The sequence below is a fragment of the Suncus etruscus genome, chromosome X (assembly GCF_024139225.1).
Source record: "Suncus etruscus isolate mSunEtr1 chromosome X, mSunEtr1.pri.cur, whole genome shotgun sequence".
In the NCBI taxonomy this organism is placed as follows: domain Eukaryota; kingdom Metazoa; phylum Chordata; class Mammalia; order Eulipotyphla; family Soricidae; genus Suncus; species Suncus etruscus.
The window spans coordinates 71,206,861-71,220,427 of NC_064868.1; the positions used below are offsets into that span (position 1 = coordinate 71,206,861).

Genomic DNA, 13,567 nt, shown 5'->3' on the forward strand with positions numbered 1-13,567 from the left:
GATATTCAGACAGGTGATAACACCCATTTTCTCAATTTGGAAAGTTACACACCTTTGAAAGTCCATTGCTAGAGTCTTATACTTTTTGATAAATGCTAACTCAAATTTCAGAAACAATGCAGCAGATAGATACAGAGCTGAACCACAAAACAGAGCAAAAACACAGCTGAAGCCCTTTTAGGAATCTGAGCAAGGTCGTATAGGTCAATGTTTAACTATAGGTCCAATACTACTATTCTGAGGTCTACTGAACTGGACTATGAGAGAAAGGTTCAACCCTCCTACCTTATTTCCAGGTTCTAACTGGCTCTGAAAGGGAGTAAGTAGGGTTAAAATTTTAATGTTGTGGAGATTTATTACCATACATTCATAATTCTCCTTCATACCCCAAAGTATGAATAGAAGTCATACTATTAAACGATATTATTAACTTCTGCCTGTGGTTAATATTGATGAAGATAGATATACAATGAGAGATATCTGCTTTGCTTTTTACTCTCTACTTTTTCAAAGCAGAAAAAAGTTTTGGCGACTGAGATTAACAGATTCTTGAGAATATCACTCAATATTCTACTGATATACTGCAAGTCACTAAAACATTAGTTCTTGAACTACTTATGAAACCAGAGTATTTTTAATAAAACATTGTTTTTAAGTCATAAAGTGAGTCATTTAAAAAAAGTTTAATTTCTGGAGCCAGAGCGGTGGTGCAAGTGGTAAGGTGTCTGCCTTGCCCACGCTAGCCTAGGACAGACCGCAGTTTGATCCCCCAGCGTCCCACATGGAGTGATTTCTTAGCGCGTAGCCAGGAGTAATCCCTGAGTGTCACAGGGTGTGGCCCCCAAAAAAACAAAAATAAATTTTTTTTCATTTCCAGAGAACTGAAAAGTATATCATTCGCACTGCACTTATAACTGGGAAAAAATAGATAAACAAAAATGAAACATTTAAAAACTTTGGAGAACTAAGAAATGGAGCAAATGATTACCCCAAGTCTAGTGAGTCTTGGAGGAAGAAGATGAAAACAAATATGTAAACGAATGGGAAAATTTAGGTAGCAATTTAACTTTTTAAAACTGTATTTAAACTATTGTGATTTATAAGGTTATTGATAGTCTTTTAGATATACAATGTTTCAGTATCAATCCCATCACCAATGTCAACCTCTCTCCATCAATCTTCCCAGAGTTCATTCTATACTTCCCTTCATTCCTGCCTGTCATCATCACAGGTACCTGTCTAAGTTTGGTTGTTCAAATATGGGTCTCATGATTTCAGTGTTATTGACTCTGTGGTTATTATATTTAGTTCTGTCCTTCCTTAAAATATCACTAATAGGGACTGAGTAGTGGCACAAGTGGTAAGGCAACTGCCTTGCCTGTGCTAGCCTAGGACAGACTGCGGTTCGATCCCCTGGCATCCCATATGGTCCCCCAAGTCAGGGGCGATTTCTGAGCGCATAGCCAGGTATAATCCCTGAGCATCACCAGGTGAGGCCCCAAAACCAAAAAATTAAAAAAAATATATTTCCCTGACCTACATGCTACATGACTGGTATTTTTGTGTGTGTGTCTGTGTGGGGGAGAAATACTGCCACGCTTAGGAGTTCTTAGGAGCTATTCCTGATTCTGAACACTCCAGACAGTACTCAGAGGAACACATGTGGTTCCAAGTATCAAAATGAGTTTGGTCACATTCAAAGCAAGTGCTTTGTAATATCTTTCTCTGACCCCAGATTTCTTGATAAATAATAGCAAGATAACTCTAAAACTTCATTGAGTGAACTTTGGGATACTTTAGGGCATGTTTTATAGACAAGAGGATTAGAGTGTAATAACAGGAATTACTAAATAGCACTGCCATTTGGAGTCTCCCATTTCACAACCAAGAAGGTAATCTTCAGTGCACCACAATGATCTGTATGTTCCAGAACCACAACCAAGACTAGAGATCCCCAATAAATTCCATAATTAAATGCAAGTAACTATCTGGTTATCATTACAACAGAAGGCAAGAGAAGGGGGAGAGATGAGATTTAAATTAAAACACAAGGTAATTAAGGGGCTGGAAAGATAGTCCAGATTCAAATTAAAAGAATGGGAAAATATACATAGATAAGAAAGGATGAATAGTTAGTGCACTAGCATTGCACATGCCCAGCCAAGGCTTGATACTTAGCATCCCACATGATTCCTTTGAGTCTTGCCAAGAGTGATTCCTGTATTCAGATCCAGAAGTAAGCCCTGAGCACTTCTGGGTTTGGGCAAAAACAGCACATCTACACACACAAACAAAAACCCAAAGGAAGTAAAATTGAAAAAATATTCAAAAAAAAGAGGAAAATTGAAAGATACAGAAACATATAAAAACATTGAATCTACACATAGAGATAGATGCAATAATTATATATATATACAGATATAGCATTTTCTATTAGCTAAGAAGTCTTAGAAACAATGACACTCCAGCAGCAACTATAACAATCTTTACTGACATCTTATTATAGAGTATGGTTATCCAAATAGATATATGATCACTAATAGTAAGCTAGACATAGAGGGGACCACCTACTCTAGCAGTCTGGGGGTGATGGTGGGGGATATAGGTTGCAGGAAGGGAACGGGGAAGGGGGGAGGACAAATTTGGTGATGGGTATTCCCCTGATTCAATGTTAATATGTTCCTAAAATACTACTGTGAAAGATATGTAAGCCAATATGGTCAAAATAAAAATTAAAAAAAGTATGGTTATACACTAAAATTAACTAAGATTCCCAGAGAAATGGCTGATTGAAGGACTATAGAGAGGGAAAAATTATAAACGTGGAACATGTATAATACCAATGTGCAAACACAGAAGATACATCAAGGTAACTTAATCTAAAAGTGCTTCCAACAGAATCATTTAGACAAAATAATAAACAAAATTGTAACTATAAAGATTATAACTGAAGATATGTATGATAGTGATAGCAACAAACAGTTATATCATTAAATAAATGGATGATACATGTGGGGTAATATCTTTCTTCCAAAATAATTTGAAACAGTAAATGTAGAAAGACTTAGGAATACCTAAAAATTCTCACCATCACTGTATCTCATTCATTTTTTATATGTGTACAATTTTCATAGCAGAAATGTTTTTAACTCTTCCCATGCTTGTGGAAACTTAAGTTGTTTTTGCCTACTTGCAATTTCAACATTGGAATGAATATCAACTTGAAAATTCTTTTGTTTTTATTTTTTAGCACTTCGATTGATACTAGTCAGTCAGTGTGAGAAACAGAAAAGGACTGGAGGCATTGTATAGTGGATAGAGAGATTACGGTAATTGACCCTGATCTGATTTTTTGTTTTTTTGTTTTTTGTTTTTTGTTTTTGGCTCTTTGGGCCACACCTGCTGACACTCAGGGGTTACTCCAGGTTATGAGCTCAGAAATTGCTGAGCTCCAGGCATGGGGGAACCTTTGGGAGGGGGATCAAATCAGGGTCAGTCCTAGTTTGCATGGCAAACTTTCAAAACCAGACTCTAAATAAGACTCATTTAGCATTGCCTGGGGTCATTCTCAAGCATAGAGCCAGGAATAGCCCACATTATCATGTTGTGAAGACCAATATCCTGACAGTTACCCCTTCCAAAAACAGGTGTGTCTTGTTTACATCTTCAGGGATTTGACTACATTGTCTAGAAGAGGAAGTCAAAAGTAAAAACATGTCATAACAACTAAAAAGCTTCTGGCTATTAACTTCTAAAGTTTATATTGGATTCATTTGAGATCCATCCTACAAAGAGCACTGCAGAGAAACAGCACTGCAATAAGACAGGGGAGTTTATTTACCAGATGCTGAGGTCCCCCCTAAAACAAGTATCCCTTACTGAGCTCTCAGGCTCCTTTCTTAGGGTTACAGAAGCTTCAAACTAGCACAGTTAACCTTTAAGCCAACCCTGGATGGACTCTGGTTTGATTCCCAGCATCCCATATGGTCCCCTGAGCCTGCCAGGGCCAGGCGTAATTCCTGAGTGCTGCCGAGTATGACCCAAACAACAAAAAATTTAAAAAATTCTATTTTGTGCAAAAAAAAACTATAACTAAAATTAAAAAACAACCTACTGTATGGGAAATATCTGAATACCATACATCTAAAAAGAGCCAATATCTAAGTTATATAAAGAAATCATAAAACTCAATAAACAACAACCAAAAATCATAAAAAGAGAGGATAAAGGGCCAGAGAGATAGTACAGGGTTTAAAGAACTTGCCTTAACTTCTGCTAAAAGTGTGGCTCACCCTGGGTTGATTCCTGATACTGATTGTGTCCCTGAGCACTACCAGTAGTGTTCTTTGAACACTCTGCCAGGAGTAAAACCAGAGCATCGCCAAATGTGAGCAAAATTCCCCCAAGAAACTGGTAAGACAAGATGAGTAAACACTTGCCCAAGCAAGATGTTTAGACGGCCAAGAGAAACATGGAAATACCCAAGTGCCTAAGGACAGATGTTAACATCTGATTATGGTTTATGTACACAGTGGGATACTATTGAGCTCTAAAAAAAGGTAACACTATTTTGATTTTTGGAGCCACACCTCACCATTCTCAGGGCATACGCCTAACTCTTTATTCAGATCATTTCTGCTGGTGACACTCCATATGGAGTGTCAGGAATTGAATCAGGTCATGCAGGCAAGTGGTCTATCCGCTGAACTATCTCTCCATCCCACAAAGATGAGATACTGGTTTTTACTATAACATAGATGGAACTGGAAAGGATCATGCTAAGTTAAATAATTCAAAAGGTAAAAAAATTACCAGAAGATATCATTTATTTCTGGTAGATAAGGAAACAAATCAAGCAAAAATACAATGTCCAGTGAAAATCAAAGAATTGAGGCATTCCAGCGGGGGTGGGGTGGGGGGTGTAGAATGAGAGCTTATGGGGATTCAATTGAGTATGATTACTAGCTTTAGATATTTATGGTAGGCAAAGTGTGTCATCATTACATCCCAAATCCATATACACATTTACACTTTTATAAACCAATTAAGTTTTATAAACTCAATAGAAGAGAAATAAAAATACTAAATGTAATTAAAACAGCAAGAGAACTCTCTGTCCTGGTTCACACAAAAGTACAGCTGAATTTTGCCTTCCTGCAATCCTGCAAAATGCTCTCTATATAGAGATAAGGATTTCAGAGTTAAGCACAGAAACTCTGATTACTGAGCTGATATAGATATGGAATGTATTTCCACATACTAAAACTCAAAGCTAGAGGGGCCAGAGAGATTTGGTGCCTGCTTTGCATTTAGCCAACCAACCCAAATTCGATCCTTAGCACCCCATATAGTTCCCTAAGCACAGGAATAAACCCTGAGCACAGCTGGATGTGACCCCCCCAAAAAAAAAACAATAAAACTAAAAGCAGACCAACTCAGAGATTCCTATTGCTATGGTGTGGACATTATGGGAACATTTAAAATGATTTGTTATGACAGAACATAAAATGATCTAATCTCAGTAATTATTAAGATAATTTATTTTACGTTTGAAACTTACTCATGCCCAGTTTCCAAATGATAAGGAATATATGGTAACAGGAAAATGATAGAAGAGCTTTTTGAGGGTTTGAGGGTTTGTTGGTTTTTTGTAGGGGTTGGGCCACACCCATCAGCGCTCAGGTCCTGCTCTGTGCTCAGAAATTGTTCCTGACAGACACAGGGAACCATATGGGATGCCAGGATTCGAACCACCATTGGTACTTGGTTGGCTGCTTGCAAGGCAAACGTCCTACCGCTATGCTATCTCTCCAGCCCCATAGAGTTTGGTATTTGAAACAGATCCAGTCTAAGTGGAAATTCGTCTAGTTTCTGTATATATAATTCATATAAAAACATGAATGATTTCTCTTCAGTTGAACAAAGTGATGGAATATGCTGAGTGAATTCACACTCTAAAGGGTCAAATTACCATGGAGACTACTATCATATATTTATATATGGTATCTATATAGACAAATCTTTGACTCTGGATCAGATTTTCTATGTTGGGCGGTATGGAATCAACACATAAAAAGCATGAGAGAGAAGTAATGGAGAAGAATAACAATATCAAATTTTTCTATAGGATGAGCTTTGCTACATCAATAAAGAATATACTGGAAGTTTTGCTAAATCTAGTCTCAGAACAAAAATAGTATGAAATTAATTTATAAAAGTTAATATAGAAAACAGTATTCTAGATTACAAGTCATATATAAAATCTTCTAAATGCTAAAATGCTACCATCTTCCTCTTTCAGTTTTCCCTACCCCCTCAAACACACAGGCAAAAAGAGAAGTACAAATCAACCTTCGTTAAGGGCAGTAAAAAGGAATACTGACCTCGTGTAGCACTGGTAGAACAAGGAGAAAGAAATTTGAGCTAGATTGATGTCAGAGGCTGAATTATGAACGCTAGACTCCTAATGTTAAGTAGCAAAAGTACCTAGGAGCAAGAAGAAGGCAATCAGGATTTAAAAAAAAAACAACATACAAAGATAAGAGAGAAAATTAGTAATTAGGACAAATTGTATGAAAGTTTTTTTTGGATGATGCGGAGAGTGTATGGCAACCTAGAAATGTGGGTCCTGAAACTCAATTTTGATGAAATATCAGTTCTGAGGAAAGATAGGATTTACTTTTGATGATGGTGTTATTATCTAGGTCTTTCAATCAGAAGAATGACAAAGTAAAAACGTGATAGAGTGGCATTTGTAAGGTAATGTTGGTATGTTGAAGAGAGTCTCTGATGGCTATTAAGTTATAAAATAGTACCCTAGAACACTAATATTCCATGAAATAAAAATATACCTACACATGGGTTCAAAGAGATAGTACAGTGATAGGGCATTTGTCTTGCATATGAGCTGGTGAGTCATGATGGCAGAGCCAGGAGTAATCCCTGAATACCACCGGGTGTGGTCAAAAGAAAAATAACAAGTAAAATTAAATTATAAAAGATCTAAAATGGTAAAATGTTTTATATCACTTTTCATAATTACTCAAAACAGGCTATGAGCCAGATGTCTTTTAAAGGACATGAAGATAAACTGTGGAAAATGCATATAATAGAATAGGATGCCAAAAAAAGAACAGAATAAACTACTGATATTTGAAACAACTTAAATTTCCAGTGTATTATGCTAAGAAGTCTGTCTCTAAATATAACACAATAGATTTCATTTATAAAACATTTTGAAAAAGGCAGAACTATGGTTATTAGAAATAGACCAGGGATGCCAGACTTTAGTGAGAATGAAATGGAGTATGGCAGTACTATAAGTGAATATCATAAATTTGGAGGCAGTAGTTACACAAATATATTTTTCTTAATTATTTTTGAGATCATGTTGGTTTAATGAGGCAGTACAGATAGAATATATATAATTATATATAACTATAACTAAATATATACGTTTTGGGTGTGGGCCACTAAGGCTTTACTCCTGGTTCTGCACTCAGGTTTCACTCCTGTTAGTGCTTGGGGAACCATATGGGGTGCTGGGGATTTAACTCTGGTTGGCTACATGCAAGGCAAGAGCCCTACGTGCTGTACTCCAGCTACAAGGCTATATTTGAGGAACAGTTTCAAATTTTTTCAAATATTCGTTAACACATCATTCCCACTACCACAGTTAGCTGGACACACTACACTTTCATTCCAATTGTATACATTTTTTAACCTTCTTGATAAAGAGCCATACATCAAAATGGTCAAATTTTCATACCACAAAATTTAAAAATTACCACAGTTGTCCCCTATATAAAAGAGGGGAAATGTTGTAGATAAAAATTACAATAACCTAGCTGATAAAAGTTCATTTTTCTAGTCCTTCCTTCCCTGTGCTGGTTTCTAATTTTGACTGATTTATTTCCCTTTCTGATTCATTTCCCTCATTCTCCAGCTTGCTCCACTGACTGGGTTGTATTGTTTCTGTTTCTTCTAATATGAGTATCTATTTATTCATTCTTTTCTTTCTTTTTATTTAAACACCTTATTACAAGGCTATTCATACTACAGTTTTTTCATAAATTAAGTTGCTCATGATTGAGTTACAGTCAGTGTATAACAACCTTCAACAGTTTGTATTTACCACTGCCAATGTCAACAGTTTTCCTCACACCCTTCCAGATGCTCTCTCCCTCCCCACCCACCTGCCTCCCGGTCAGGCATTTTACTTCTCTCCCTCTCTCCCCTCCCACTCTCCCTCCCTACCGCTTTTAGTTATTGAAAAGTGCTGAAAACACAGTGCTGAAAGGGGAGAAAGTGACATGCATAGCACCCCTTTATAAACAGTAATGCAAACCCAAGTGCCCAAAATGACAGGATTGTTTTTAAGACACTACTAATACAACAAGTACTTGTGGATTTTAGATCTCAGGTGTAGCAGTTTCCTTTTAGAATACTATTTTACAGCATTTTTGTTTACAGGTATCTCTGACCATTAACAATTATCCACATTGATTGTTCATTGTTTTAATGGAAGTGAATGATACTAGCATAACTCAAGAATACTCTGAGTAAACAAAAATTCTTCTGGCTAAAAAAGATTGTTTAGCTACAGGGAACTCTTCTGAGAGATCCATGGGTGTATGAGATTTATTTTCCAACATATTTCTTTGAGTTAAAAATAAAGTTCACTCAGAGACACTTGGTCTTTTTTAATGAACTCATCTGATTAACAAGGCACTGAATCCTTCAGAGGAAAATTCAAGTTAGTATGGAATTTCCGTTTAAAACCAATTGGAAGCATCCACTAATTATCAAAATGATCAGACAGTAACACTTGAGTTCAGCTGGGAAAAGAACACTAATGGTATGTTCGCATAAAAAATCTAGCAAGGGAAATTTGGGAAATGAGGAAAATGGGAAACAGTAGTGGCGGGAAAGTTGCAGAGGTGAATGGAAGGGTGAGCATTTCATAGCTGAAACCCTTTTCTGAACATGTTTTTAACCCTGGTGCTTAAAAAAAATGACTGAAAAAATATTCAAAGAAGAAAATTGGGTCATTTCCAGGGATTCATTTGAGTCAAGTTTTAAAAAGTGCTGTTTTAGAAAGATGGAAAAAATTAGAACATCCTAGCGTTGTAAAACTTTGCCACCATTAGAAAACGTTTCTTGGTCTCAATAAAAAAATTAAAAATAAACAAAATAAGCTTTTCAAACATTTTAAATTGATATAACTTTTCCTTCCTCAGTGTAAAACACTGTTTATATATTGCCATCTCCTTTTCAGTATCATTTTTAAGGTAGGTTAACTATTTGAAACCAGAAGGAAAAAAGACCTACTTTTTTATTGTTAGATTCTTTTCTAGCCACACCCACTTACTCCCCACTAGTAGATTTGAAGGCGGGGAACTCCGGGGGAAAGGTTTGGGGTTTGGGTTTGGGGAAGGGGGTGTTGAGGGGGTGTCTCTAGCCTGGGAGGGGGGTGTCTCTAGCCTGAAGGGGAGGTAGAGAGTAAGAGCAAGTCAAAGACGATCCCCCAAATAAGAAATCATCGATGAACTCTAGAAATCGGAGTCTCCTCTAGGAATTCCAGAAAAAGGAATTGAAAAACCTCCAGCAGGAGACGATAAGCAGTTTCATTGTCTCCGACATGCAAATGAGAACGAAGATCGATCGGCTCGAGAGGCAATCGAAGGCGACGTAGGGGGCGGACCCCGGAGCACAGTGGGCGGGGAAACAGGACGCGAGGTCCCGGATGACGCAGAGTCACGTGACCGGGAGTCGACGTGGGCAGCAGCCCTTTGAATCCAGGCCTGTTTCCCTCCAGCGGCTCTGTCTCGCTGTCCTGCCGGATGAGAACGCAGCTCGAGTCTTCTCAGGTCTGTCTCCAGCCGGGCTCGGTCTTAGGGGTTCTGGGATCGAGGAGGCAGCGGGCAGCAGCTTCAGGGACGTGGCATCTGCTTGGGAAACGTCGCCAAAGTCGCCTTTTGGGTGCAGGCAATTGTCGGCTGCTTTCTCCCTCTCAAAGGGGCTAGAGAGTGCCGGGCTAGAGAAAAGAGCAAGAAATCGTTGGCAAATAACTTGTCTCCCACTCTGGCTTCACTCCGGCCGGGCGAAGTTTCAAACCCGGGAGGGGATGAAGAGGGGGAGCAAACTTGAATCCAAACAGCTTTTGGGGGCCGGAGCGGTGAGGCGTCTGCCTTGCACGCAGCTGATCCAGGACGGATCGCGGTTCGATCCCCCGGCGTCCCATTGGGTCCCCCAAGCCTGGAGCGATTTCTGAGCGCAGAGCCAGGAGGAACCCCTGAGTGTCACCGGGTGTGGCCAAAAAAAAAAAAGGGTTTGACTGCCTTGGGGATTTGTCGTTCAGGTACTACTAACTCGCTGGCTTACTGGACCTCTTGTGTTCGTTCTTCTGCAGGACTCTTGGTTCTTTGGGAGCGCCCCACGTCGAAGAAGGGCAGAGGGAGGCAAATTCCCTGCTCCTTTCCGGTCAGTGTAAGGGTGTGATTGCTTCAGGCGTGCGGGGTGGGAGTGCGGATGATCCCAAATCACACCCTTTGGTCGAGACTGCTTCTCCCCATTGGAGAGCCAGAGTCCAGATGGGCACTGTGGGGACCCCCTTGGGGAAATGGGGGTGGCAGGGAGGGGGGAGTTGGAGAGAGTTGGAAGGGCATGTGGACTCCAGAGACCGGTCCACATGGTCTCACGTGAGCGGCTTAGTTTAGTTGGGAAGATTTGGGGGAGCCCAAAAGGGAGAGTGTTGCGGGTGGGAGGCGAGGGAAGAGTTAATTGTTCCACGCTGCTCTTTTCTGGGCTACCAGCGGCCAGTAGCAAGGCCTGATGGGAAATGGTGGGCTGGAGCTAGGAAAGATGGAGCTGGAAAGAGGGGTTGGGGGAGGGAGGTAGAGGAAGGGGTGGAGTCGGGGCTTCAGCCTGAAGATCTAGCCTCCTAGAGTGGGAAAACTTTGACAATCAAGGAAGGAGAAAAGGCCAAGTGTCTATGAGAACTCCCGCTAGGTTTTTGCCACGCATCTAGTCTTATTGTTGCCATGTCTTTCTAGAATTCATTCATTCAAGAAGGAAATTTAAGAACACAGAACATGCCCGAGGCTGAGGAAGATCGTCCTTTGGTTTATGCACCCCCGGAGGAGCAAGGAAATTCTCTACCTTCCCAAGGTGTCACCCAGGAAGCAGAAGGAAGCATAACTGGACAGCCTACCCAACCCGGCCAGGGATTTCAAGAGAATGCCCCCGCCAGGCATTTGGACCCTGAAGAAATCATAAGAGGGGTAGATGAGTTGGAGAGGCTTAGGGAAGAAATAAGAAGAGTGAGAAACAAGTTTGTGATGATGCAGTGGAAGCAAAGACATTCACGCAGCCGTCCTTATCCTGTATGCTTTAGGCCTTGAATTCTTTTCTGTCTGATTCTAAAAGTTGGCTCCTGATTTCTTTCTGTTAGCCTTTTCTTCTGTACTTTGAGCCATCTTTTTCTTTCAGGAATATGGTAGGATCTTGTGTAAGGTAGTTCTCTTTTTACCAGCATCTCATTGGATTTTTGTCTCATTTCCAATTAGGAAGTTTCACACGGATGCTCGAAAATATGTACATTTCATGTCATAAAATAGAATACCAGGTTATAAAGCAGCATATGTAGTCTGAGCTCACGTTGGATAAAATTCCTAATTGTGTGTGTGCACATGTGTGAATGTGTATACATGCACAGATACATATACTGAAAAACAACTATGTGTGGTGTATTTTTTTCTCTTTGCCTATCTGTATATTTCAGTGGTCACAGCACACCACAATGAGTTAAAGACTTGGAGCTTAGAAGGACAACAGGGGCACCTAAACTCTGAAAATTGTAAACCTCATATTAACTCTGGATTGCTCAACCAGGGGAATAAAACTGGCAATTATCACTATTAACATCTCTTAAGATTTTATTTTCACGAGGTAAAATACTGCCTCAAGGCTGTTGAATCAGCAGTCAGGCAGCAAAGGTGGGAGTTTTCATATTGCCAGTCCTTGCTATGCCTCATCTCTCTCTCCTAGGGTTCAGCATGCCTATCAGGCACTACTGCTGCTTCCTTATAGGCCTATGCTCCAGGTTAACCGCCTGCTGCCACAGGTGCATTGCACTGAGTGGCAAAAGCTGTTTTCCTGGAGTCCAGTGTGCGGCATCTAAACTCTAAATTACCTTTTTGCTTTTCAGTGACTATAAGTCGGACTGTTCTAGGGTTATTTGGGCAATATTGTTTTGCATAGTTCTTAGCAAAACAGTCCCTTTATTTTGGTTGATTGGTTGGTTTTGGGTTTGGGGGTTTTTGGCCCATGTCTGGCTGTGCTTTGGGATAATCCCTGGCTCTGTGCTAGAGGATCTCTCCTGGCAGAGTTCCAGGGCTGCTGGGATCCAACCTGGATCAGCCTTGTGCAAATAAAGTGCCTTACTGGCTATTATAGCCCCAGCAGTCCTTTTTAATTACCAGAACCCTTTCTCTACAAGAGTTAGACATATCTATACTGAGATCTGGACCAGGAGAAAATTTAAGGTGAAAAGCACTAGTCAAGTGTTACTTAGCCTATGGGCTAAGAATTTTGTGTGTCTTCTGTTCCCAAAGGCTCCTTATAGCCTGCTAGTATATACTGGCTCAGGAAACTCAAATAAATGTGCTTAAATTGCACAAAGTGATGCAATAAACCAATCTAAATGAACACTTTACCCTGCTCCACCCCAAATGAAGTGTGAAAGAAAATTTCCAAAGGTACTAAAGGTTTTATAAATACACTTGAAGTAGAATGGTGACTAATTGCTAATAAAAACCAAACTATTGTTTTTCCAAACTTTTGACAGTTCTACATGTTAGTAAGGGTTTACCTGACATCCTTGTTTGTTTCTGAAGTCAACCCAGGTCAGGTCATACATGAAAGTAATGTGTTCCATCACTGAGCTACATTTCTGTTCCTGAATATTATATATAATAAACCTCAATGTATTCGTTGATTATGACAAAGGAGTCCATATATTTGTACAAATTCTGCTCTAATACATTTACACAAGTATTTTTCTGACATAAAAAGCAATTCTAAAAAATGAACATGGATTATGTTTGGAATGTTTTACCAAAGTTTTGCATTATTTACCTGCATTAGAATGATTATGAATTTTGAAAAGGCTAATTTCTAAGATCTACTCACTGGATATGGGGTCATGGGGCAACACTTAAACAAGCTCCTCTATATTTATGATTGATATGCAGAGAAGCAGGAGGAAAATTGGTTTATATATCAATATATATAAAGATTTCCCATTATATTACCCATAAAACAATTAGAAAAAGAAGTTGGGGGGCCGGAAGATAGCTTGGAGGTAAGGCGTTTATCTTCCATGCAGAAGGTCAGTGGTTCGAATCCCAACATCCCATATGGTCCCCCGAGCCTGCCAGAGTGATTTCTGAGCATAGAGCCAGAAGTAACCCGAGCGCTGCCAGGTGTGACCCAAAAACCAAAAACAAAACTTGGTGAATATTGAAATTAATAAGTAGAACTCTAGTATTTATAAGCATGAACTTTT

The 13,567-nt window shown here is 39.4% G+C and overlaps 2 protein-coding genes across 2 annotated transcripts in view; both read left to right on the forward strand.

Annotated features, from left to right (window-relative positions):
* The window catches only part of LOC125998606 (protein BEX4-like), a 108,855-nt gene that overhangs the window by 26,275 nt on the left and 69,013 nt on the right, over positions 1–13,567 (forward strand). The window lies entirely within an intron of this gene.
* Positions 9,843–11,917, forward strand: LOC125998903 (transcription elongation factor A protein-like 8). Its single transcript, XM_049766934.1, has 3 exons — positions 9,843–9,987; positions 10,361–10,482; positions 11,055–11,917. The coding sequence occupies exons 1-3, from the start codon at positions 9,843–9,845 to the stop codon at positions 11,400–11,402; spliced, it is 615 nt and encodes a 204-aa protein (XP_049622891.1). The 3' UTR covers positions 11,403–11,917.

Coding starts and splice junctions, on each gene's coding strand:
- LOC125998903 (XM_049766934.1), top strand. CDS start 9,843: ATGAGAACGCAGCTCGAGTCTTCTCAGGTCTGTCTCCAGCCGGGCTCG. Junction 9,988..10,360: donor AAGTCGCCTTTTGGGTGCAG/GCAATTGTCGGC, acceptor TTTGTCGTTCAG/GTACTACTAACTCGCTGGCT. Junction 10,483..11,054: donor AAATTCCCTGCTCCTTTCCG/GTCAGTGTAAGG, acceptor ATGTCTTTCTAG/AATTCATTCATTCAAGAAGG.